The sequence below is a fragment of the Canis lupus genome, chromosome 38 (genome assembly GCF_003254725.2).
Source record: "Canis lupus dingo isolate Sandy chromosome 38, ASM325472v2, whole genome shotgun sequence".
Classification (NCBI taxonomy): domain Eukaryota; kingdom Metazoa; phylum Chordata; class Mammalia; order Carnivora; family Canidae; genus Canis; species Canis lupus.
The window spans coordinates 13881963-13909112 of NC_064280.1; the positions used below are offsets into that span (position 1 = coordinate 13881963).

General features: G+C 39.4%; 1 protein-coding gene across 1 annotated transcript in view; it reads left to right on the forward strand.

The window, feature by feature from the left end:
* Positions 1 to 1288: 1288 nt before the first annotated feature.
* Positions 1289 to 27150, forward strand: part of RRP15 (ribosomal RNA processing 15 homolog) — a 38776-nt gene continuing 12914 nt past the window's right edge. The window contains exons 1-4 of the mRNA XM_025420985.3: positions 1289 to 1529; positions 13192 to 13463; positions 15685 to 15782; positions 18392 to 18593. Coding sequence (XP_025276770.1) covers positions 1379 to 1529; positions 13192 to 13463; positions 15685 to 15782; positions 18392 to 18593 — 723 coding nt within the window. The 5' untranslated portion in view covers positions 1289 to 1378. The remainder of the gene's footprint in view (positions 1530 to 13191; positions 13464 to 15684; positions 15783 to 18391; positions 18594 to 27150) is intronic.

Consider the following 27150-nt stretch of genomic DNA (forward strand, 5'->3'; position numbering starts at 1 on the left):
GAGCTACCCGGAGAGAGGCAGGTGCACCTGCCTGTGGCTGCCTCAGGGGGGAGCTACCTGGAGGGAGGCAGGTGCACCTGCCGGAAGCTGCCTCAGGGAGGAGCTACCTGGAGGGAGGAGGGGCACCTGCCTGAAGCTGTCTCAGTGGGGAGCTACCTGGAGGGAGGCAGGTGCACCTGCCAGAAGCTGCGTCAGGGGGGAGCTACCTGGAGGGAGGCAGGGGCACCTGCCAGAAGCTGCCTCAGGGGGGAGCTACCTGGAGGGAGGCAGGGGCACCTGCCAGAAGCTGCCTCAGGGGGGAGCTACCTGGAGGGAGGCAGGGGCACCTGCCAGAAGCTGCCTCAGGGGGGAGCTACCTGGAGGGAGGCAGGGGCACCTGCCAGAAGCTGCCTCAGGGGGGAGCTACCTGGAGGGAGGCAGGGGCACCTGCCAGAAGCTGCCTCAGGGGGGAGCTACCTGGAGGGAGGCAGGGGCACCTGCCAGAAGCTGCCTCAGGGGGGAGCTACCTGGAGGGAGGCAGGGGCACCTGCCAGAAGCTGCCTCAGGGGGGAGCTACCTGGAGGGAGGCAGGGGCACCTGCCAGAAGCTGCCTCAGGGGGGAGCTACCTGGAGGGAGGCAGGGGCACCTGCCAGAAGCTGCCTCAGCGGGGCACTACCTGGAGGGAGGAGGGACACCTGCCTGTGGCTGCCTCAGCGGGGAGCTACCCGGAGGGAGGCAGGTGCACCTGCCTGTGGCTGCCTCAGGGGGGAGCTACCCGGAGGGAGGCAGGTGCACCTGCCTGTGGCTGCCTCAGGGGGGAGCTACCTGGAGGGAGGCAGGTGCACCTGTGAGCCTGGCCCCAGCGGGGCGCTACCTGGAGGAGGCCGGAGTCGGCACAGCAGGTCGGCCGGGGCCAGGGCAGGGTCCACCGCGAACCCAGGGGGCCCTATTCGTTTTGCGGTTGGAGCCGCGGAAAGCGTTCGTCGCGGGGCTGGGACTCCGGGCTGAGGACGGCCGCGGCGTCGCGGCTTCGCGGTGTGGGTCCGCCGCTGCCCGCGGGCGGGGGGCACCTTCTCCATCCTCGTCCCGGACGCCGCCCGCGGGGCCCCGGGAGCGACACCCCGAAGCAGCACCGTCCGCTAGGGCGGCGCAGAGGCGCAGAGGCGCGCGGCTGCCGCGGGATCCCCCCCCCCCCCCAAGCCCTTCCCGGCTGGAGCGGCGGCAGGTGCAGGTGCCCGCCCTGCCGTCCTCCCGCCGATCCCCGTCGCGGGCTCCAGCCCCGGAAGTCGGGCTGGAAGGCCCCGCCCCGGAACCTCCTGTGGCCGGAACCAAACGCCGAAGCTCCTTCGGTTGCCACCGGTCGCGGCCCCGACGGGTCGCTTCCGGTGGCGAGGAAACATGGCGGCGGCCGCTCGGGACTCACGTGTGGGTGCGGGGAAAAAGCTGAAAAATTCCCTAAAGAAGAAGCAGAGGAAGAAGATGCAAATGGTAGCCGGGGCAGTAGCTTCGGAGTTGGAAGACGAGGGCAAAGACGCTGCCGACGGTGGAGGTAACGCAGTAAGGTTGAGCTTTGGCCGCCGTGAAGAATGGCGGGGTTGAGTTCCCCCCGGGAAGCGGGGGACGCGGTGGGGTCGCGGCTGCTTTGATCTCGGGTGGCCTCGGAGGGGCGACCTTGGCCCCGTGAGGGAGCTGGGAGGTGCTGTTAAGGGAACGGATGCTCTTGGACTTCTAGTTCTTTAGTAGACGTTTTGGCCCTCGTTGTTAATGATTTTTTTTTAAAAAAGGATGAAACGGGTGGTGCTGACAGCCTCAAAAAGGAGGTTGCAGTGATAGAAGAGGAAAGGGGGGCGCGTATTTGAAGTTACAAGGGTGGGATAGGTTTTTAGGGAACGACGAGCAAAAGGCCCAAAGAGCGGGGAGAGGAGGGTGGTATCTTGTGTGGCAGGCGCGTGGCTCTGGCGGTCGGAGACCCGGAAAGAGGAGGACGTGCGGGGAGTGGGATGAATGTGAAGAGCCCGTCGATGTCTCAGAAGCGGCTGTTGAAAGGAAGGGAAGCTGTTTTGAGGCCTTGAGCCATGATGCGACCCTATGCTGCTCCCGGTACCCATCATTCTTGGCATTAGATTCCTAGGTTACAAGGAATTGCAGACGACCCCGCGGCCTCCGCTGGGCAGTTGCTGCTCCGTGGCACTAGCCAGAGCTTTATAACGGCCAGAGCTGTTCCTGCATGAGGCACCTCAGGCCCTGCGAGTTCCCTCCTTAAGATGGTGCAGTGGCCTCCCGTCTCAGGAACGTCCAGAGTCCTTAGGCTGCATGAGGTAGTAGCCTAGGTCGGTTTTTTTTTTTTTTTTTTTTTTTCCTCTCTCATGGTTTTCTGCTCTGCCCCCTTACCAGCTGCTAACTGTGATCTAGCCACATCGATGTCGTTGGGGTCTGACACATCAAAACAGGCTCTCGTGCCAGTTTCAGCACTTAACTGGCTTTACTGCCTAGAGTTTTTTTTTTTTTTTTTAAGGATTTTATTTGTTTATTCATGAGAGACAGACAGAGAGGCGGAGACATAGGCAGAGGGAGAAGCAGGGAGCCCGACGTGGGACTGGATCCCAGGACCCCAGGATCACGCCCTGGCCGGAAGGCAGGTGCTCAACCGCTGGGCCACCCGGGCTGCTCCCCTAGAGTATTTTTCTTTCTTTCTTTCTTTTTTTTTTTTTTTTATGATAGGCACACAGTGAGAGAGAGAAAGAGGCAGAGATACGGGTAGAGGGAGAAGCAGGCTCCATGCACCGGGAGCCTGACGTGGGATTCGATCCTGGGTCTCCAGGATCGCGCCCTGGGCCAAGGCAGGCGCCAAACCGCTGGGCCACCCGGGCTGCTCCCCTAGAGTATTTTTCAAATGCTTGCATGGCTTTCCCTCCCTGACTTCCTTCAATCTCAGACTCAGTGCTTTTATCTGCAAGACTGGACCGTGATCACCCTGATCGAATGTACCACCACTGCCTCTCTTCTTGCCTCTCTACTTTCCCTTTTTGACTTAGCCTGCTTCATTTCTCTCAGTGTTTTCCAAATCATCCGACATGACATAATTGCTGTGTGTTTCTCCCAACGGGGATGTTAAGTTCCCTAAGAGTAGAAATTGCTGTATCCCAGTATCTAAAACAGTGCCTACTGCATAGTGGATTTTAAGCAGAAATTTTAAGTAAATGAGTGGATAAACCTGGACTTCCAGAACCAAGAAGAAAAACTGTCATGTGCTCCTGCGGTTCCTAGGTAATTACAGTCCTCATCCCCTTCCTGGGGAGTTAAAGAAAACGGTCAATTTGCTGAGCAGGAATTAGAACTTCTGATTCTGATATTTCTTGAACTCAATAGGCTAGTTCAGTGGGGTTGTCAGAGAGAGAAAGAGTCCTACATTTGAAGCAAAATACCATTACTGCTTACAAATTAGGTGGAAATTAGATTTCTCTCTTCAAGTACCAAATAACTCCAAAATTAGAGCTGTTCTGACTTTTCAGTGCATTATTGTCAATGCTGATTAGGTTCTAAGGTTCCCTTGCTATGATAGATCAGTTTCATTGTGGATTAAAGGTTCTGAATAATGTGGAAACCTAATTATCCAGTTTAGTTGGATAATTTACCCTGTGTTGAGGAACAAAGGATGAATAAATTTCTGCCCTAGAATTACAGTCTTAGGGAAGATAGATATTAAACACAGGACTGTAAAGGTAGCTATTACAGTCATGGTCCAATTAAAATGCTAAGAATGGAAACAAATCCATATCCTGTAGAACCCAGCTTAGGCATTGTTTTCTTCTGTCTTACACATATTACTCATAGTATGCTATGTTTTTATTTTACTTTGACATAGCTTCTCCTATAGATTCCCCAAATGCTGGAACTATGTCTTATTTGTTTTTCATAGGGCCTTCCTTGCACATTTTAGTATTAGGCAAATTTTCTTGTTGAATAAATGAATAAGGTGGCATTTCATCTAGGCCTTAGAAGGGTGAATAATTTTCTAAGTCTGGTGGTGGAGATAACAGTTTTCTAAGTCATCCAGAGAAAAGCACATACTGTAACATATGCAGTCTTTTAAAATGCATGGGCTATTTAGGACACAATGAATTGTCTGCTGTGGCTCTAGCTTTTAAAGAAGTTATGGAAGTGAAACTGGGAACACAGGGTAAAGCCAGATTGTAAAGAATCTCGTGTGCCCTATGAAGGAGATTGACCTCTCCGTTTGTAAGCAGTAGGGAGCTGTTGAGAACTTTTAAGGAAGAGAAAGACACGTGTTTATAAATACCACTGCTGGCTGAATGGTGACTGACATCGAATACCAGAACCATTGGTGGGCAGTTGCAAAACTGTTAGAGCTGGCACTAGTACAGGACTGTGAAGAAACAGAAGCTCTCCACTTGAAGTGTTTCTCAGAAGGAGTTTTCAAATAACCAACTTACAGAAAAACTTACAGAAAAACTAGTAGTACCATAAATTTTAGGTGTACTCTACTGTTAGAGGAATTAGATAATAATAGCTATATTTTTGAGCTTTTCTTTTTACTGTGTACTGTTTTAAGCTCCTCATATGTGTTTCATGTCAGTTAATTCTGATAGCAACCCTGTGAGATAGATACTATTATTTTCATTTTACTTACGGGAAGCTAAGGTCCAAAGAGGTTATAATTTGCTCACCCCAGTACATAAGGTGAGCAGCAAGTTGATACATGACAACCATTATTGAAGTTTGGCTGTAATGCTATGCTCTTGACCACTCCCCTTTTTCTCTTCACTTTTCTGTATCCTTTAGGTTTGACTTTGTTTCCTCCATCCACTTTTTCCTTCAAGATTTAAGCTGTACCTCTGCAATAGAGGTAAATTATGAAAGGCCTTTTATTTAATAAATTCAATAATGTGGGTCCACTGGTTATAAGATGAGACATCTTCCTTTTGTTTAATCCAGAATTTGTTGTTTAATATAAGAATACTGTTTTCCTCTCATGAAATCAGTTATTTCTGGAAAGGTGATCAATGGAAACCATTTTTGTAGTTCAGAATTTGTGTATGTGTGGCCTTGGTAGAACTAATAAGTTTTCAGAAAATTTCAGATAATGGATGCCAAGAAACTGTAAAGGCAGAAGATTAAATCTGGTTCAGACACATCAATGAATCAGTGTGCAAATTATAGGCTTATTAGTAAGTGAAGTGTACTGGCTCATTTTATCAGGAAATTAAATCAGACAGAGGCTTCTTTTTGAATTTTAATTGGATCCTAAAAAATTGTTAGGGATGTGCCTTATCATATGAACCATTTGAAAGCAAATTCTTTTCTCAAAATACTACCTAAATTTCATAGAAAACACACAGGTTTAACCCATGCATTGTTTGAACTTTTCCTCTTGGCTTTAGTTTGACACATTATATAAGAAAGGTAAAAACTTATGCTTTTACAAGTGTAAAACATTGAAGTATTATTTGTCAAATTTTGCAAAATTTCCTAGTTCATTAAGAAAGACTTTGTCAGCTTTGGTAACAGTTGTATTCAGAATTTGGCGTAGAACCTGATACATGGTATAGTATTCAATATCCATTTGGTCATTTAATCAATTGGAGATTTCTCTTAACTGTGATTTTTGTACTTTTCCCATATACTAGGTATTGTTGAGGGTAAAATTAACAGAACTTGTATATAGTGTAAACTTAATGATAGTAAAATGGTTCAGACTGAATGTTAACAAATTTTAATACTCTTCAACTGGGTTTGAAATTTGGTCATAGTAATATCACCGATGATCAGGAATCAGATACGTGGAAAGTAAAATGCTACAGCCAGCATTTCAGTACCAGATAAATTATAAAGGAGATGATAACACTTCTATCTGAGCTAACCTTGAACTGCTCAGATTTATTGAACTGATACCTTGTTGCATGTTTGATACAATGTGTAGTTGGTTCTTAAGTTTGTATTTTTAAAACACAGGCACACATAGCCTACCTAGTCAGTAAATCAGCTCAGGTGAGGAAGTAAGAACAGTGGTTGGTATCAAGTATTAGAAAGGAGTGGTTGATAACTCTACTTCTGAGTTATCCTTGAACTACTCAGATTTATTGAATTGATGCAGTGTTGAAGGTTTAGACATAATGTTAACTGTTTCTTAAGCTTGTAGTCTTAAAAAAAAAAAAAAAAAGTTTCTGTAGTCAATAAATCAACCCAGGTGAAAAAAGCCTTGGTCATTATCCAGTGCCATGATATGATCAACCTCTCCCTCATAACACATGCCCATATGACTATAAACTGGTAGAGAAGAATAGTAATTTCATGTTTCTGAATCGTTCTGTTCACATACATGAAAAATGGCCATATGCTTCTAACACAAGACTTGATAACGATCTAGTTTAGAAGGTTCTAGGAACTATCGCTTCATTTTTGATAAACTACAAAGCTGTATTTTAGATATAAAACCCAGCAGATAAATGTGCTTTTCATCAAACTGTAGCTTATAGTCTCCATCATTTAAGTTACTTAAAAAGGAACATGTCTAAGAAATGAAATATATCATAGTCCTACTTGAGTGGTTTAGCAATTTATAGGACAGACTCTGGAAACAGACTACTTCCAGGCTCTGTGGTTTGGCTTGCCTAGATAGCACATGTAACCACATCTTTTAATTTGTCTCCTAGTGGCACTTTAATTTTAATTTTGGTTGTTTTATGGAAAGGTGGGTTGACTTCATTTTTTTCAAAGGTACATGTTTTAAAACTTTTTTTAAACATCAATTTTGAATATTCTAAGTTTATTTTTTTTAAGGTGTATTTATTTGTTTTAGAGAGAGAGAGCATGAGTAGGAAGGGCAGAGGGAGAGGGAGAGAGAATCTCAAGCAGACTGTGCTGAGCATGGAGCCTGACATGGGGCTCCATCTCACAACCCTGAGATCATGACCTCAGCTAAAACCAAGAGTTGGACATTCACCCTGGCACCCCAGAATATTCTAAATTTAGTAGTAATGGGCAGGAAAGATGATGTGGCTTGAGCAGAACAAATAATTTGCAATTGGAGTGGGGCACAGTAGTTTCAAAGCTCTTGATAACTAGGGCAATGGGCAGTCTTAGGCAAAAGTAGAATGGGGGTGAGGAATGGGCTCTTCTGGTTCACTGAGTCTTACATAGAAATGTCTTTTTAATTCAGGTTTTCTTAAACTAGTGAATATTTTCTGCATCAACTCAGTGCATGTTAGACTGAGTTGAATCTTTTTTTTTTTTTAAAGATACCACCAATGAGTTTTATTTTATTTTATTATTATTTTTTAAGGTTTTTTTTAGTTATTTATGAGAGACACCCAGAGAGAGAGGAGGAGACACAGGCAGAGGAAAAAGAAGGCTCCATGTAGGGAGCCCGACATGGGACTAGATTCCGAGTCTCCAGGATCACGCCTCGGGCCAAAGGCGGCGCTAAACCGTTGAGCCACCCGGGCTGCCCAAAAGATGTTTTAAATAGTAGCTTGCTATAAATACATGTTAGCTATTGTCAATATTTTAGAATACTTTGAAAAGTTGTGGGACACGGGGTGCCTTGCTGGCTCAGTAGGTAGAGCACGTGACTCCTGATCTTGGGATAGTGAGTTCAACCCCCACATTGGGTGTAGAGTTTACTTAAAAAAATTGTGGGATAGTAATATTGATTAGTTCCAAAATCAAAGTTAGCCTGCCTGCAGGCTATAATTCAGACTGTCGGTAGAATTACAGTGGAAGTGAAACTCATTTTACCCCCTCTGTTTTTGCCACCCTTTGGTAGTCTTTTGTGATCTCCCATCCCTGGGAGATCTGTCTTCCAGGTTCTCAGCATCCTTGTCTGTCCATTGGTTACCCTCGGCCATTTATTTCATGCCTGCTAGGTATTACGTCTGCGTTAAGTGCTTTTCATGTGTTACCTGATTTAATCCTCACAACAACCCAGCGAGGTAGATTCTATTTTCATGCCTATTTTGCTGCAAAGACAGAGACAAAGAGTTAGGTAACTCACTCAAGCTAATAATGTTGGAAAGTAATGGAACCAGGACATAATGCCACCTTGTCTAATTTTATAATCTGATCTCTTCACCCTTGTGCTGTGACTTGCTAGTCCTCTAAAGCTTCCCATTCAGCACATCACATGTCCTGCAAATTCCAGCTACCTCTAAGAGGTATTTCTTCTTTATTCATTTCTCTTCCATAACCACGTTAAAATTCTAATTGTGTGTGTCTATGTGTGTGGTATGTGATCAGCACTTAAATGTTTACTATGGGCTAGGCAGTCTTTTAAGAACTTAAATATATATTAACTCATTTAATTATCACAAAACCACAATGAAGTTGATACTATTTTATTGCCATTTTTACAGATGGGAATTTTGTATCTGAGCTGAGATTGAATTCAGGCAGCCTTGATGTCTGTGTTCATCCTACTACTAGCTGATCTCTACTAAGTTTTTATGAGGCATTCCGTTTGATTTAGGGTAAGTCTAAAGGTGTGAAGTAACTTAAATGTTAAACAATAACCTTAATGCTCCTAGATGGTATTTGTATTTTAAAAGAACACCCTTCTTAATCTAATAGAGAAACTTTTTAAACATAAGGGCCAACGATAAGTATCAAGAGGAAAAAAAAACACTAGCAGTTTGGCCTGTTACTGTAAACACACACCTTTAGTGTGGTGATTTTAAACCGCTTGGTTTTAATTTGGGGGCTAATGTGCATATTTGATTTCTCAGATCATAAATCAGACTAACTTTTTTATAAACAAGCCAGCTTTTTATACTCAGTTCTTACTATCCAGTTTCCAGATCTAGTTTCAAACAGTCTGAACTTCTTGTCATTTCATAAGCATCTCACCTTCTTTAACATTCCCATGCCTTTGGACATACTACTTTATTCTGCTTGGAATGCCCATAATAAGGATCATAATAATTTTAATTTTTATACAGGGCATTGACTCAGATCTAGGAAGTTTTTAGTTCTAGATTTGGTGATCATGCCCCCTGCCTCTTTTAGTTCACTTGGGTTGTGGAATCTTACTTCTTTGACCTCCTCCCTTCTTTTGTTAATTCAACCCTCGCTTTACCTAAGAAAAAACTTTAACACCATTTTTGTAAAAGATACTCCCAGTCACCATTTCTTCATTGCCATTTTTTTTCTCTCTTTTTCCAGAAGAGCACTTACAAATTTTACATATTGTAAAACCAAATTTTCTGGTTGGTTAACTGATCTACCCTGCTAAACATATGACTTCTTCAAGGAGAGAAACCTAGACTTAAATTTTTCATTTTCCCCTTCACCATTTCCCCTTTACCATCAATAAAGTTTTCTTAAAACTTTATCCCACATTCCAGCCAACATTAACCATATCTGGGATCTGAGACAGGTGGTAAATTTGAAAGGGAGCTGGAAGTTTGGGGAAAAGGCAGTAGGAGATGGGAAATGCTGATGTCTACCTCAGAACCTTGGAAGTCTAACCTTGCCCTGCCAATATGATAGCTGATAGCCACTAGCCATGTATGGCTTTTTTTTTTTTTTTTTTTTTTTAAAGTAGGCTCTACACTCAGCATGGAACCCAACGTGGGGCTTGAACTCAGGACCCTGAGATCAAGAATCAGACATTTAACTAACTGAGTCATCCACCTGTCCCTACATGTGGCTTTTTAAATTTAAAGTAATTAAAATGAAAAATTTGGTTCCTCAGTTGTACTAGCTGCATTTGAAGCATTCATAAGGCTCTGATGCCCACTGGCTAGTGATCAGCTTTGATAATAGAACATTCCGTGAATGCGGAAAGTTACATTGGAACCTTTAGTTATTGCTTCCAGTAAGCATTCTTTTTAGCCCTCCCTTAATTTCCAGATTCTAAAAATAGAATGCAAACTTACAGTTAATATTTAAGATAATACAAAAGATTTCAAAGGAATTTTTTACTTATCTGGTGCCCTGAATAGGGGCACTTAACTTCCGTTGTTAAAGATCAATTAGAAAATTAAAAACAAGGCAAAACTCATCTTCATAAATTACAGTAAAACTTTAAGAACCAGTTTTGCTTTCTGATTTGTTTCATCTTTGGTACCCTAGACGTAAATCCTGGCTTTTGGTATGCTAGAGGACCTCATTATGTTGGTATTTTTTATTTATATAAAATGTGATCATTTCTATTTGCAATGAATGCCAGGCACCTCTGAGCTAGAACATCTTAAATCAAACAAAAATTATGAATTTAGTGAATTCTTTTCAAATTTTTTAAATTGGTTTATACAGGTTGTATGAAATGGTGTTGTAAGACTTTTCATGGATTTATTGTGTGCTTATAATATGCATATTGTGGTAATCAGTCTGGGTAAGAAACACCAAGGAAAAGAGACAGAGTTTGGAAGTTGATATTGGGGTAGCTCTTAACAGTCCTCATATCTCCTGGCTGCCTTTGCAATGCAACTGAGAAGCTGAAATTGTTGCCGTTTGTGTGTGAGTGCATCAGGACAAAACACTAGATGTCAGTATTGTAGTTTTGACATTTTATCCAGGGCTGGTAAAGTCTTCTGTTTTTAATCACCCTGGTATTCTTCATTCACACAAACATTTAAGCCATTATGCCTCTTTACATTTTTAGATAAATTCTTACTAGAAGAAGCACTTGTCAGTTGTTTATTTTGTTATAAATACCTGTGCAATGCTAGTGACTCTGAGGAATAAAACATGTATAATATTAACATATTTATTTTTCAAGTAATTACATTCTCCAAACTTTGTTTCTTAGTGTACTTTCCAGGAAACACTGATCAAAGGGATGCTTCTGAGAGAAAAATTGTGTGACTCTGAAATCTGGTACATAGTAGACACTCAGATTCATTGAATTGAATGGTAGTACTAACAGCTTTTGTTTGGCAAAATCTAGATACTTTCAGAAATACTTTATGAGGGATGCCCGGGTGGCTCAGTGGTTGAGCGTCTGCCTTTGGCTCAGGGCGTGATCCTGAGATCAGGACGGGATCGAGTCCCACATCGGGCTCCCTGCGTGGAGCCTGCTTCTCTCTCTGCCTGTGTCTCTGCCTCTGTGTGTGTGTGTGTGTGTGTGTGTGTGTGTGTGTGATGAATAAATAAAATCTTAAAAAAACAATAAAAGTATTTTATGAATAATAAAGTTCTTTAAGTCACCTTAATTTACATGTCAAAGCCTAGAATCACATGTCCTCAGGTTTCTCAAATTTACCCAGCATGCAGGATACAGAGAAGCCTTCAGATTAAGTATATGGCAGGGATCCCTGGGTGGTGCAGCGGTTTAGCGCCTGCCTTTGGCCCAGGGCGCGATACTGGAGACCCAGGATCGAATCCCACATCGGGCTCCCGGTGCATGGAGCCTGCTTCTCCCTCTGCCTATGTCTCTGCCTCTCTCTCTCTCTGTGTGTGACTATCATAAAAAAAGAAAAAAAAAGATTAAGTATATGGCAAATGATTTTCTGTTTAAAACTTTTTTCCTTCTTATTAAGAAATGTGCAGCACATTAGGGCAGTGGAATTATTAGCAATTTCTTTTATTATTTCCTTTACTTTTTTTTATTTTTTTAATTTTTATTTATTTATGATAGTCACAGAGAGAGACATTCAGACATTAACAGCCGACTATACAGTCAGCTTCTGTCATTTTGGTCATGGCAATAAACTGAATTAAGGGGCAGAAGGTTGAAATGTTAAAAGCAGAATATGCACATTTCATTGGAATTAAGGAAGAAAGGGGACCTTAGAGCTGAGGAGCAGGTGCATGATTCTGAAGTAACAACAACAACAACAAAAGCAGACTTCTCAGATGTAAAAACAGGTTCTGGTTGTGATGCTTAGTTTTGGTATGGGCCGATGGACCCAGCACATACTCCCAGAAATGCAGTGCTTTGTTAGCTCCTCTTCTGCTTTATTAAGAAATGTTCCAAGTTCCTAAGCTATTGGATGATTTTCTTCTTTGAGGTAATTCCTAATAAGTTCCATAGTCTTCTGAAGAACAAAACAGAAGCTGTCCAGAAGGCTCTGGGTCATATAGGTGTATGCAGACTGTGCTGGCTGCTTGTCTCTTGTTGGTCAAGTACAGTGAACTTCATAAGTTGAGAAAGGCCACAAAACTTAAGCTACAAAATCTCAATGAGTTGATTTTCAAGCAAGGCCATGGACTTAGACTCTTATTTCTAACAAGCTGCTGACCCCAGCTATTTTAACCTTGTAAGATGAACTAGCTGGCAAATAACCTGTATATGATTTTTTTTTATGAAGCTTCTTTTTTTTTTTTTTTTTTAAAGATTTATTTATTCATGATAGACAGAGAGAGAGGCAGAGACACAGGAGGAGGGACAAGCAGGCCCATGCCAGGAGCCTGACGTGGGACTCGATCCCGGGACTCCAGGATCGCGCCCCGGGCCAAAGGCAGACACGAAACTGCTGAGCCACCCAGGGATCCCTATGCTTGCTTTTTTTTTTTTTTTTTTTCAGATGTTTTGCAGGATAAAATTCCAACAGTATGCTTTTGTATCTGCAAGACCTTGATATTGTCATTGAGTCACACAGCAGTGCAGTTGAATCTTCAGTATCTTGGGCAAATACTGCTTTATTAGATTGTTTTTTTCAGAAATGTTAAACACCTAATTTTATAATGTTAAAAGCAAATTTTATAAAAGGCTAGGTTTTGTTTATTTGTCTTTAGATCTTTCTACACATAAATTCAGAATTTTAAATATCTGGATCAAATCTCCAGAGAAGTTATTCTGACTTCTCTGTACCATGGAGATGTTGTACCGTTCGTTTCCTTGATGGATTAAATTTTTTTGTTAATCATTTAAAATTTTCATTAGTCACTTTAAGTAGTTTAATGACACAATTAAGGCCCATGGACTTGACCACACCCTACACTGTTCCACGTTGCTATCTGCAGCTCCCTTGACAGTAGGTGGTGATGTGGGCTGTTAGATTTGTTTCTGCTACCAGGGTCTTGGGTGCTGAAGCCCAGCATGGCTGAGCCAGGTCTTTGGGGGCTGATGGCAGGATGAAGGGCCCTTTTGCTCTCTGCTATTACTGCAGCCGTGGGACTCGCAAAATTCCCTCTTGTGGAAATGGAGATAGATGGAGAACTGTTAGCTTTATGAAGGGTCCTGGGGTTTCTGGCATACCTTTGACAGCCTCTTCCTCCAGTGTTAAAGTTTAATTGGTTTCTACTCTTAGGTTCTGCAAGAAGCTGTGGATTGGAAAAGGATCACTTTTCTTCAGATGAAGCAGTGGAAGCTGACAATGAAGATGAAGTTGAACCCTATGGCAATGGAAATGAAAATGCCGCAGAAGCTAGTGTTGGAACTGACATGGGCTGGGCAGATGCCATGGCTAAAATTCTTAACAGAAAAACTCCTAAAAGTAAACCCAGTATTCTGGTAAAAAACCGAGAGCTGGAAAAGGAAAAAGAAAAGTTAAAGCAAGAGAGACTGGAGAAGAGGAAACAGGTGTGTTTTACCAGTGTCTTGTGGATTAGATTGTTTGCCTCGTCTAGTTCCTGCCTGTACCAAATTGTTCCTGGCTGTGTTTGTCTAATTAACATTCCAGGTTTTAATCTGCTTTTTATGTAAGGGATGAATAACCAAGGTTTTGTTCAGAAACCTAGCCTAAATTACTCCATTGAGCATGTTTGCTTTTTTTAAAAAAAGATTTTATTTATTTATTCATGAGAGATGCAGAGAGAGAGAGACAGAGAGGCAGAGACACAGAGACAGAGACACAGGCAGAGGGAGAAGCAGGCTCCACGCAGGGAGCCTGACATGGGACTCCATCCCGGGATTCCAGGATCACGCCCTGAGCCGAAGGCAGATACGCTATTAACCACTGAGCCACCGGGGCTCCCAGCATGTTTGCTTTTTAATCACCTACGTAAACAAATAGAAATTAAACTCCAGAGAAATTTATCCTTTTAAAATCAAGAAAATTATACATTTGGCAGTGGCTCTTGGATCTAAATATTTCACTCAGTTTAGCTTCCATATGCTGACATTATTAGATTCTGAACCAATAGAATGTTATTTACTTTTTACTAAAAACCTACTTTGTAGGTTGATATTCTCATTTTACTCTAAGATAAGATTTGTCTCTAAATCTTACTGATAGCTTTTCAACTGAAAGTTTGAATTTTTATTATCTGGCAAAAGGTGAAATAAGCTTTAAAAATATCATGATCCTTAATTATCTCTAGTCACAATGTTCTAGTGAAAGTAGGAATGTTTTCAAGCCAAGAAAAATGAGTCTCTGACTGCTCTAGGCCAATCCTTTGAGTGCTAGAGATGGTACTGTTCACATAATGATGAAAACACACATGTTGATACCAGAAACAGGACAAAGGCACTACAAACACTCTTACATATTTCTAAGTAGATTCTTTGCAAATTATCAGTTTTTTTTTTTTTTTTTACTGTTAAATATTATCAGTTTCCAGAATATCAAGTACTTGTTTCTAATAAGTTTAATAAATATCAGGTACTTATTCCGAATAAGTCCTAAGTATAAAAATTATTTCAGAGTTAAAAAGTATTTTGGGATCATGCATGTCTTGAGTACTACAGACAATTAAGACTCAACCGTTTTAGACTTAAAAGTAAGATTTTTAAATTTCTGGCAAAATCTGATAGTGAATTTCATGACAGTTAAAGTAAATTATCTGCTTTGAGGAGCAATCTATTTTTTTAGAAAGGAATCAGGCTAATCTTTATAGTGAGAGCAAGAATTTTGTTTTACTGTGATTAGACATTTTCATTAATACAAAGTAAGAGATTAGGTGGATGAAGAAAAGGAATAGATAAAAGGAGATTTTTATTTATTTATTTATTTATTTATTTATTTATTTATTTATTTATTTATTTATGATAGTCACACACAGAGAGAGAGAGAGAGAGGCAGAGACACAGGCAGAGGGAGAAGCAGGCTCCATGCACCGGGAGCCCGACGTGGGATTCAATTCCGGGTCTCCAGGATCGCGCCCCTGGGCCAAAGGCAGGCGCCAAACCGCTGCGCCACCCAGGGATCCCAAAAGGAGATTTTCTTCCTACTGATTCTTACTACTGCTTTTGATACTCACTAGCTTCCTGGTGATCAGTTGATCATATTCAGTGTATTTGATTGTAGGTGATATGTTGGCCCGAGGCAGCAGTATATACTGATGTGGTGTATTGATGTGTAAAGTCAGGTGCCTGGGACCAGAGTACTACTGGATACAATGCTATTATTTTAAAAGCTAATATAAATTCTTAATAATTCTGACTTATTGGGAAAGATTTTCTTAAACATAAATAAGTATTTAAACTTGTGGTTATCAAAGATAGTAGTTTGGGGTCTTCCTGATGCTTACCTCTGATGATCTGGTGGTAGCAGGTCAAGTATGTAGCTCTCTCACACCCTACCTTGTCCTGCCTGGCTCAGTGTCCTGGCAGCTTTCCAGGCCCCTGCTGTCAGAGAGCCTGACAAAAACTCACTTTGTGCTTCTCACATGACATGCTGAGTGCTAACCACAGGCCGGCCCCCTGAGCTGAACCCCTAAAAGTATGGGGTTTTTTCAGTCCCGGTGACAAACTAAGCCAGAATGATTTATTACCTTTGTCCTTTCACAGAGTATCATATCAAAGTATGCTGCACTTTCAAAAATGCCTAATATTCTTTCACATAACAATATTTATAACACAGCTTGATAAGAAGCGAGAATGGGAAATGATGTGCAGAGTAAAGCCAGATGTTGTCAAAGACAAAGAAACAGAGAGAAATCTTCAGAGAATTGCAACAAGGTAAGACTGTTTTTACCCTTTAAAAAATAAGTATAATAAAGCTTTGATAGTGATCCATTTCTGACTATATCTGATCCTTAAGCTCAGCCTTCTCAGAGCCAAGTGGTTTATATCAAAACCTGCCTATTTAATACTGAATTCAACCAAAGATTTCGCAGATCTCATGAGGCAAGAGTATAACATCCTTTGTATATTTGGTTTGAACCTATTGCAGATCGTATTGTTTTTGTAATCACAAGAGCAGTGTAATTAGATGTGCATTTCTCTTATGGTAGTTGTCTGAATTTATGGCGATAGATGATCATTTTTGTTATGTTGTACTTAGGTCATAACGAATTATGTGTTACAGCAGCTTTATGCTGTCCTTTCACTCTGCATTTTTTTTTTTTAATCACTGATACCAAATGTTTATTTGATACCCTCTGTGTCCAGAGATAAATAGAATCTGGTGGCTGCCAGGTGGTCCTTGTCTACTCACCTGTAGGAACTACAGTCTTCTTTGAGACTAGAGGTATGTCCGGTGTGTTGGGCACTACAGCAGGAGATTGTCAGGGGAGTTGGGGAAGACTTCACAGAGGAGAGAACATTTGAGCTGCTACTTCAAGAATATAGCAGTTATATTTAGCGGAATTATTTTTGATTATCTAGTTCCTTACACTATGTGGGTCATTTTTTAATTCATATTGGAGTTCTACAGTGAGATAGAGCCAGACCGCTAGGTTCAAATCCCAGCACTGACTTATTACCTGTGTGTCCTTGCTCATGCTACCTAATTTTTCTGTCTCAGTTTATTTATCTATAAAAATAGTAGAATATTGTATTTACCCTGCAGGATTTCTCTGAGAATTAAATAAATTAAAAACATATAAAGATTTTAGAAAAGTGCATGGTTGGTGCATGAGAGTAAGTGCCTTCTTAAATTTTATATCTGAGGCACCTCCTTTTCCTCACTTTGGTCCCAGCCCTGCTCTTAAGGGTATGGAATTTTACGCTCCTTATAAGCTAATAAGCTAGCCTGTTAGTTTTCTGGATACTGCCAGAAGACCAGAGACTTCTGGGTCAGAGACAAACGACCTTATTACTCTTGGGAAAGCAGTAGCCAGAGCATCACATTTCCACTGGTTCTCTGTATCCCTCAGTGGTAACATAGATGTCCAGTATGGATGCTTGAGCATGCAGTGGGTAGTGTTACAGAAGATACTGTACTTGGAAATCTCCTGCTTTTATGGTGAATGGTAACAAGCCCGCTTTCTGTTGGCGGGGGGTAGATGTTACTTCATCACTCAAGGTTGCGTCCTACAAACCCTACTCTCAGAAATACCCTGTGTAAAGAACAGTCAGGGCCTTGCATCCTTGAAAAACCTAGCAAGAATGTGCAGGGATACTCAGGGCGCATGGCAGAGTGCCTCTCCTGGTGATAGAATTAGAGCTCGAAAGGATGGTAATGCTTTAAGTCAGTGTTGTCCAATAGAAATATAATGGGAACCATATATATAATGTAAAACTTTTTGGTGGACACATTGAATACAGAAAAAAAAAAAAGAGGGAGAGATGAGATTTATTGTCCTAATGCATTTTATGTAACCCAAGATAATCAAAGTATTATTATTTTGTCATATAATCAATATAAAACAATTATTAAGGGATTAATAAGGGATCCCTGGGTGGCGCAGCGGTTTAGCGCCTGCCTTTGGCCCAGGGCGTGATCCTGGAGACCCGGGATCAAATCCCACGTCGGGCTCCCGGTGCATGGAGCCTGCTTCTCCCTCTGCCTATGTCTCTGCCTCTCTTTCTCTCTCTCTCTCTCTCTCTCTCTCTCTGTGACTATCATAAATAAATAAAAATTAAAAAAGAGAGAGATTAATAAGATTAATAACAATTAAGAGATTTTAAAATTCTCTTTTTTCATATTAAGTCTTCAGAATTCAGTGTGTATTTTCAACCTGGAGCATATTGCAATTTGGAACAACCAGCCACATTTCACGGCTCACTAGCTACATGTGGCTCATGGCTACCGTAATGGATGCTGGAGGTCTTAATCTTCAGAATTCTTCTTGGAATGAACTTAACTATAGAACAAAGTATTTATTTCATTTTAAAATAGGATTTTAAGATTAGTTTTATAAGAGTTGCAGATAATATAACTTCTTTATAAACTACTTGAGTATTATTTTTCCCATTTATAGATGAAATTGAAATCTAGAAAACCTTTCCTAGAGTCAGATGGTTAGGCAGCTAACTGTAGAGGCCATTTTCTTTCCACTACATTGTGATGCCTTCAGTTATTATGTAATTATATTTTGAGAAATAGGTGTTTGTGTTAAAAATAGTTTTTCATTCTAATTGCACAAAAGTTGATTTAGAAAGATGAAAGCTGTGAAGAAAAATCACATATCAGTCCACATGTATTTATTCTTTATTCAGAAATTTGTATTCATTCATTGAAATGTATGTTCATTTTTTTCAGATTCACTTCTTTTCATTTGAGTGCCTATTAAATGCTTGCCTCTTTCCTAAGCAGTAAAAACCTATTGTTCTTATCCTCATGACTTGTATTCTAGTGTAACTGTTACTTAACTGTGTTGTTCTGGTCATATTATATTCTCTAGGGGTGTGGTACAGTTATTTAATGCTGTACAGAAGCATCAAAAGAATGTTGATGAAAAGGTTAAAGAAGCTGGAAGCTCTATTAGAAAACGTGCTAAGTTGATATCAACTGTTTCCAAGAAAGATTTCATCAGTGTTCTGAGAGGAATGGATGCAAGTACAAGTGAAAAAAGTTCGACTGGAAAGAACTTGAAAGCCAAACAGGTAAGACTTTTATATAGGATTCAGTGCATCAGACTTTTAGCTCTTAGAGTAATGTTTTGGGGTGAAACAGCACACTGTAAATTTAAAGGTTTGGATTCTTAAGTTTCATGGTGATTTATTCAGTATGTATGGAGGTTGCCAGTTATAGGTGACATACATACCCCTGCTGTGAGTACTCAGGAACCACAATTTATCTATAAATTGACAAATTTATAGATAAATTATCTAAAACCACAGATTTATCTATAAATCTTTTAGAGATATTGGATCTCTACCATCTGAAATCCTGTCTTTTGTGCACTTTGGAGAATAGAAACCTAAGTGAGGGATACAGCTTCAACCCGCAGCTTTTAACCCACAGAGGTAATTGTGGTGGCTTGTAATTTCTAAAATAGGAAGGATCAGAGCCTTGGGGAACATGGTGGAAGGTCATCTTTTGCACTGAGGCTGCTTGGTGATGTTTGACTGGTTGGAAGCGATAGCGTGTAAATACTCTTCGTGATCTTTGGCATGGTAACTTTGCTTCTCCACTCCTTTTGACCTGTGGACTCCAATAGTTGCCTTTCTAAAGGTACCAGGTGAAAAGTTCTGAAATGTGCTTTACTCTCAAAAGGGCTGTTTTGTTTTGTTTTTTAATTAAAGCAAAGTGCTGGTGTGTTTGATGGCTTAATTTCTATTGCCAACAAAAAGTACTTCAGTCAGGAAACAGGAGTCCTCTGTTGTAAGTTTTTTGTTTGTCTTTGGTTTGCCAGTTAAAACTGGCAAGAAGAGCATTTAGGAATTTCATGCTAGCCTAGGGCTGAAGTATTTTTCAAGTTCTTTGATTAAGTTGCCATTTTACGTAAATTTGACAAAAGTTTTCTAAGGTATTTTAACTTTGTCTATCTCTTGCATATTAAAGGACCCAAATTGGTTTTTTGTTGTTGTTGTTGTTTATTTATTCAAATTTTTTTCATTCAAAAATTTTACGTATTTATTTGAGAGGGAGAGAGAGAGTGAGAGCACGAGCAGGGTGGAGAGGGAGAATTTAGTCGCCGCTGCCACCCTCCCTCGCCCCCCAACAGGGAGCTGGACTCGGGGCTCTATCCTAGGACCTGGGTTCTTGACCTGAGCTGAAGGCAGATGTTTAACTGACTAAGCAACCCAGGCACCCCTCCCCCCAAATTGTTTTTTAATTATATATATAATACGAAGCTTACTGGTACTGCTGTTTTAAAGTGTCAGGATTAATTATAAACACATGACTACTATGTTTGGGGATTACTTTTTTAGTTAAAAAAATCTAACCTGCTGTGTTCTCATGAGGGACATTTTACTCCAAAAATTGGAGAAAGATCCAGCATCATTGAATGAGAAAGAGCTAGTGGGAAGATGGAAAAAGACTTACTATTTTTTTCTTTTTTCTGTTCGCTTTGGAATGATTTTTAATAGAAGCATTTGCTTTAGGATTATTTTTTCATGAGTTATGAAAATCATGAGCATGGGTTCTTTCCAATACCATTGTTGCCTTTATTACTTACCATTCATACTTTTGCCCTTGACTATTTTTGTTTCTACTTCATTGTCAAACCAAAGCAGCTTTGCTCTAAAACTAATTTGTCTCTAGAACTTCTTATCCCATACTAACAATATCTTGGAACATTTCCTTTAAAAATGCTGCTTTCACTTTGATTTCATGTTTATGGAAAAACAGCCAGACTCATTCTATCTATCTATCTATCTATCTATCTATCTATCTATCTATCTATTTATTTGACTGGGCTTGGTTTTACATCTGAATAATATAAACGTACTAAAATATGTATAATTGGATCAGTTATTAATATCAAGAATATTTCCTATTTGTACCTGGTGTTATTCTTTTATCTTTTAAAGTCTTACAATTCAGATAGATAGATTACTTCAAGTAAATAAGTAAACAAGATTTAAAAATTCTGAATTAGTATGTCTACACTGCCTGTTATCATCAGTTATATTAGGTACAGTAAGAGGTAAATTAAGTGGCTGCCCTATTTGGGGGGGGGATTTTAATGTAACTGTAATATTCATGTAGGACATAGATCATTAAACTTGTGTGAGTTACTTGGACTAAGTGCACTTGTAAAGCAATTGAAGAGAAGGAGGGAAAGTAAAAGTGGGAATAACGTGCCAAAACACTATTCAGAAATAAGACATAGATTAATGAAATGGATAAAGAAGGATATTAATTAAGTAGAAAATAAAATTTTCCTTTTTTCTCATATCTTACTTCTTCCTAGCACCATTGCTATTGCACCTTTTCTTCAAAGATACTCTTTCCCTTCTCAGACAATTGGACAGAACAACTTTTAGGAAAATTCTCATTGCCCCTTTCCTGGGCATAATGGGTCAGAGCGTAGCCTTTTTATCTTGTATTCCTAATATTATGAAATCTTTACAATTAGAGTCCATCTGCATGTAAACTAAATTCATTGGCAGCTATCTATCAGGATAACAATCTGGAAATACCTTCATTATGTCTTCAGCTCCTTTACCTTGTTATACTTGTTATTTGTAATTGTGGTATTAAAGTCTTACATTCAAAAACAAAAAAGAGCCATGCTTTTATATTAAGAAGCTGGATAGAATTGCAATAATATAAACTAGAGGTTGGATCCATTACATGAACATACATTAGGAGTGCTTTTGGTTGTGTCTGGTTTTTGTTTTTGTTTTATTCCTTAGGAACACTCAGAACTTGGGAATTTATTTTTAAGAATCCCTTTTCAAGAATTTCCATATTCCTGCAAGGTATACAAGGTTTTAAAGTGTTGTGATAGATATTTCTTAACTATGTTATGATCCTGAACAAGACACTTTTCTGAGAACCTTTTCTTTTTTGGGGCATAAAATGAATTTTATTTTCAAAGCAATAGGAGCAGAGTTTCAAAAGGGAACCTGTGACTAAATAAAATTGCTAGTGCTCTTCCCCATCCCTCTCTGCCCCTTGTTTTGCCCCCTTCTGAGGTAACTATGTTCAGTTCTTACATCTGTTGTATTTACCTTCATGTCTTAAATAATATTTAGACTTTTAAAATCAATATTAGATACCTTTTATGGAAGTTAAGGAATTATCACTTTCCTTTGCTGCCATACTTCCCGTACTGTGTCCTTTCACTTTAGTATATTATTACTTTTAGCTAAATCAGTATTCAATGTAAACATCATTCACTCCTGAACAAAGTAATGTATGAAAATAATACTTTTCTATTCTTCAACTTAGCTTCCTTACAGCTTTTGTTTTCTGGAGGTAACAGTTGCCTCTTTTTTTTAAAAAACCCTTCTCAGTATTACGTTTTCCATGGCCATCTTGGTACAATCTAGACTGGTTGTTCTTTACCCTGGTATGCACTTGGAGTTTGCTTTAGCACTGCTCTGGGAATTCCCCTTGCTTCTTCCCTTTGCGATAGCCTCTGTTTCTTGGACTTATTTTCTCTTGGCTTTCACTCTCATTTTGATGAGGTCACATTTACCTACAGTAGCTTTCTGGGGAAGGGTATAGGATATCTTCATTTTTAACGTGTTGGCTGAATTATATATAGTAGATGGAACGGTGGCTCCTAAAATAATAAGTCGGGATCCCTGGGTGGCGCAGCGGCTTAGCGCCTCCCTTTGGCCCAGGGCGCGATCCTGGAGACCCGGGATCGAATCCCACATCGGGCTCCCGGTGCATGGAGCCTGCTTCTCCCTCTGCCTATGTCTCTGCCTCTCTCTCTCTCTCTCTCTGTGACTATCATTAAAAAAAAAAAAAAAAATTATAAGTCTGTGTTCTAATTCCCAGAACCTATAAATGTACCTTATTTAGAAAAGGGTCTTTGCAGATATAATTAAGGATCTTGAGGTGAAGAGATCATCTCAGATTATATGGATGGATTCTAAATCCAGTGTTAAATATCCTTACAAGAGGTGCACAAGGGATATTTGACAGACTGAAGTGGAAGAGGCAAAGTAACCAGAGGCAGAGGTTGGGGTGATGTGGCTGCAAGTCAAACAGTGTGCACTATGTAGGCTTATTCAATACAATCTCTTTGTATTAATCAGTTTTCCTGAGTTCAAGACTTTTCTGATTTAATATCTTCAGGGATTAAACTACCTATGTTAGGGTCCGTCACCTGCCTCCATAGGCCAGGGAGGGTACTTAAAAGTCTTACTACTTCTTCCACAAGCTATCAACCAGTCTTGTATTTCTGTCATGCTCCTCCCCCCCCCCCCCCCCCACCTCCCTCCTTGCCTGAGCATGGATCCAGTTTCTCACTTAAATGTTAGTTTTCCCTTCTCTCTAATTGGTTACCCGTACTCTATCCAGTTTTCATTTATGTCCCAAAACTTGTTGGCATATTGTGTCAATTATTTTCCCACCTGTATTGTTTCCTTGTTTGTTTATAGCTTTTTATACTTTTAGTGGACTTTTCATAAGAATTAGAGATAAATGCATGTCTGCTGTTTAATTGGAAGACTATTTTAAAAGCAAAAAGGTTAATCTTCTTGTAACTTCCTATTGCTTTTAACAGAATTATTGGTAGTCTTAAGTTAATTATAAAGTATTTCACAAACAATAAATATTTAAATATTTGAAAATGGATTATTTTAAAAATGCTTGCTTATAATGGTTTGAAGCGAATTATTTAAAAAATACTTGTATATAAGCATTTTTCTAAAGGTTTAGCATTATAAAGAAGAAAGTGCCCCTCCATTATTTATATGCATTTGTGTCTTGAAAACCAGCTTTGTGATCATCTCTACCCTGTAAGAGTCTAGATATTTAGATTCATGTTCTGGCATGAATTTCGTAGAAAATAAAGAAGAAAAGAGAGTATATGAAGAAAAGAGTGTATGATCTTTTAAAAATTTGTCTAGTAATTGATTTATTTTTAAACCAATAGATAATTAGAATTACTAAATTGTTTCTTTACACATCACATAGCTATGATTCCTAAGTCTGTTTAAGGGTCGTTTGTATTGTGCACTATACATCTACATTTGATTTATTTCATTTTATATGTTTACATTCACTGTTTTTGTGAGCTACTACTTCAACTTTTAAAAGTCTGCTTGTTCCATTTAAGAACCATAATCTTCAAAGGCTTTTGGTGCCTAGATCGAAGCAAAGTTTTTGTATGTCCCAAAGATTGCCTTTCATATCATTAGCTGTTTATCAGGGTATTTTTAATCTTCTGATTCTGCTGATTTAAAAAATACTGCTGGGATCCCTGGGTGGCGCAGCGGTTTGGCGCCTGCCTTTGGCCCAGGGCGCGATCCTGGAGACCCGGGATCGAATCCCACATCGGGCTCCCGGTGCATGGAGCCTGCTTCTCCCTCTGCCTGTGTCTCTGCCTCTCTCTCTCTGTGACTATCATGAATAAATAAATAAAAAATCTTAAAAAAAAAATAAATAAAAAATAAAAAATAAAAAATACTGTTGCCCTTAGAACTTTTTAATCTGTTTTTTTCTTTTTTCTTTCTTTTTTTCTTCTTTTTTTTTTTTTTAAAGATTTTATTTACTCATGAGAGAGGCAGAGACACAGGCAGAGGGAGAAGCAGGCTCCATGCAGGGAGCCTGATGTGGGACTTGATCCCGGGGCTCCAGGATCACACCCTGGGCTGAAGGCGGCGCTAAACCGCTGGGCCACTGGGGCTTCCCTATCTGTTTTTTTCTTAATTTTATTGTATCCAATCATTATTTCTGGAATAAAGTAGTTGGGAAAGCCTTCCTTAGAGTAAAAAGGTATAATTGCTTTTTAAAGATCATTTTTAGGGTAAGAGATTTTGAAAAGACTATTTTTAAAAATGTCAGACTAATAGACTAAATTACATTTGAGTCATTAATTAATATACTTTATTTCTTGGAGTGGAACCTGAATACTGCAAAGTAAAACAAAAAAGTACTTGATGGGCTCATTTCAGAAGAGATAACAGCTAGTTATCTGTAAATCAAAAAGCCTTCACTAGAACTCAGGATGAGTAGTACTCTTTTTTTTTTTTTTTTTAAGATTTTATTTATTTATTCATGAGAGACACAGAGAGAAAGGCAGAGACTTAGGCAGAGGGAGAAGCAGGCTCCTCTCAGGAAGCCAGATGCGGAACTCCCATCTTCAGACCAGGATCACACCCTGAGCCAAAGGCAGATGCTGAGCCACCCAGGTGTCCCTAGAGTATTTTTTTTTTTTGTCTATTAAAAAATGAGCTGTTTCTTCTGTTACATATGTAAGGATTATTTTTTTTTTTCCTTAGTAACAGTTGCACATCTCTTTCATCATGTTAAGTCAGGGCATTTGTACAGTGGATGTACATCACATTTAATAAATGTAAACACATTGTACCTTTGTCATTCACAAATTTTACAATCTAATTTTTTTCTTTTAAATTCCTTACATTGAAAAAATAAATAAATGAAATAAATTCCTTACATTGCAAAGCTTAGGTGCAAAATAAGTCACTTGTTTGAGTTCACTGCCCAATATCTTCAATAATGCTCATTGTTTTCTTGATTCACTAACATGTCATGTTAAAATAAATCTTGTTAAATCAAAATCAGAGACTTAGTTAATTTTTTTTAATGTTATGTATATTTTTGTGAGATATGGCCATGACAAAGGACACTGTTAGTGGAAATCAGAAAGCCTAAGGAAAGAGTGATTCTTATCCCCAAAATTGAAATTTGGAGTAAAGTATTAAATATTAAATTCAATAGAGGTTTGATTCTTGAGAATGAATCAGTCCACTAAACATTTCATATGGAAAAAAGAAGAGGAACCATTTGAAAATTGAGCAAGCGTCCCAGGTAGTACAGATGGTATGTTGCTTATGAAATTAGAAGGTAGTGAAGTTGGAAAAATTGTGATGGGAGGATGTTCATAGAAAATATGATTCTCAAGAGGAATGTGCTTAGGAGAATATAAGACACTTAGCTTTAATTGTAAAAAATCATGAAGCAAACATAGTAAAGGCACTAGTTCATTCACTGGACTAACCCAGTCTGTTAGGTAAAGGTGCTTTGAGTATCTGAAGAAGCATTTTCATTTTATTATGTGAATTCTAATGATAACAGGAAAGGAAGCACCACTGAGTGGCATTTCTGTTGAAATCTTCAAGCTAAAGAATTTCATGAAGAAAGTAATAAATTAGAACAAGTACTCACAGTGCTGTTGAAACTAGCCTATGGTGAAACAGAATCTTTGAAAACATTGAAAAGAAATATGTGTCAGAAAATGAAGCTATAATGAGTAGACATTTTCACAAGTAGTAATCCAAGGAAAAGCAACGGGCAATCATTGTGCTACTATAGGAGAAGAAAGCCTACCTGTTCTTAATTTTTCATATCCTTTATAATTTCCTTTCTTTTTTCTTCTTTCTTAGAGGTTGGGATATTGAGTGTTTGCTGATGAGTGGGAGGCTTGAAAATGAGATCCTGAGGAAGTAGGTTGGAATCACATTTTTAAGTCTTCAGTCTTCTGTTAAGGCATTTGGACTTTATTTCTTAGGCAGTTGGGAGCTAGTTGTAATTTTTCATCAGGTAAGTGACCTGATTAGATATGATTATTCTTAAGGAAAAGAAGGCTGAAGGATGGAAAGACTCAAGATCAACCATGGGAGTCTTTTACCTTAAAGCAAGATGGGAAACCCTGAACTAAGGTGTGGTGTGGTGAGGATTAATGGAAAAGAAGAACCTGGTTGGAGAGATAGTTTTGGAAGGGTTGGGGGAGGGGAGAATTGTGATGACTGTGAGGTTTACAGCTTGAGAGATTCAGAAATGGTGACATCTTTTACAAAATTGAAACTATAAAAGGTGGAACATATTTGAGAATTGAAGGCTTATTTTATTTTATATACCAGTATAGTTAACATATAGTAGTATTATATTAGTTTCAGGTGTACAATACCGTGATTTAACACATTATACATCACCCAGTGCTCATCACAAGTATGTTCCTTAATCCCTATCCTATTTCACCTACCTCCCCTTTAGAGATTAAGACTTTTATAAAATGAAGTTGTAATCAGCAATGAGAAGAATGACCATAAAGAGCAGGTTAAAAACAGCAAGTGTGAGGCAAGGCATTTGGTTAGTATAGGAGACATGACCACAGAGGAGCAGGCTACCAGAATAGCAGTGTTTATGGAGGCCCCTTGTTGCAGAGTCTCATGAGTCCTGAATGTCTCTGTAGGGCCTGAAAACAATTTTCCTGTTTACCTAATCAGGGAAGGTGCATGATGTATTTTAGAGTTTTTCATGTGATTAAATTTAAATGTTTCTAGACTTACAGAATTGTCAGTTATTTGGAGAAAAGTCTATAATCCAGAACCTATAAATCCCACTCTTGATCCAAATAAATGAAGTCCCATATCAGCTACATACCATCATATAAGAAGGCACATTGACAGATTCCTTGATGTTGACCCTGAGTGGTTTTTAGAAAGATTAAATTGTATTTAGGACGCTCTGTTTAAAGAAACAACAATAATTTATATTTTGTATAAGAAAAGTTGTTTCATAAAAAATTTCAGTTCTAATCCCTCAGGGAATTGTTCTTTCTGTACC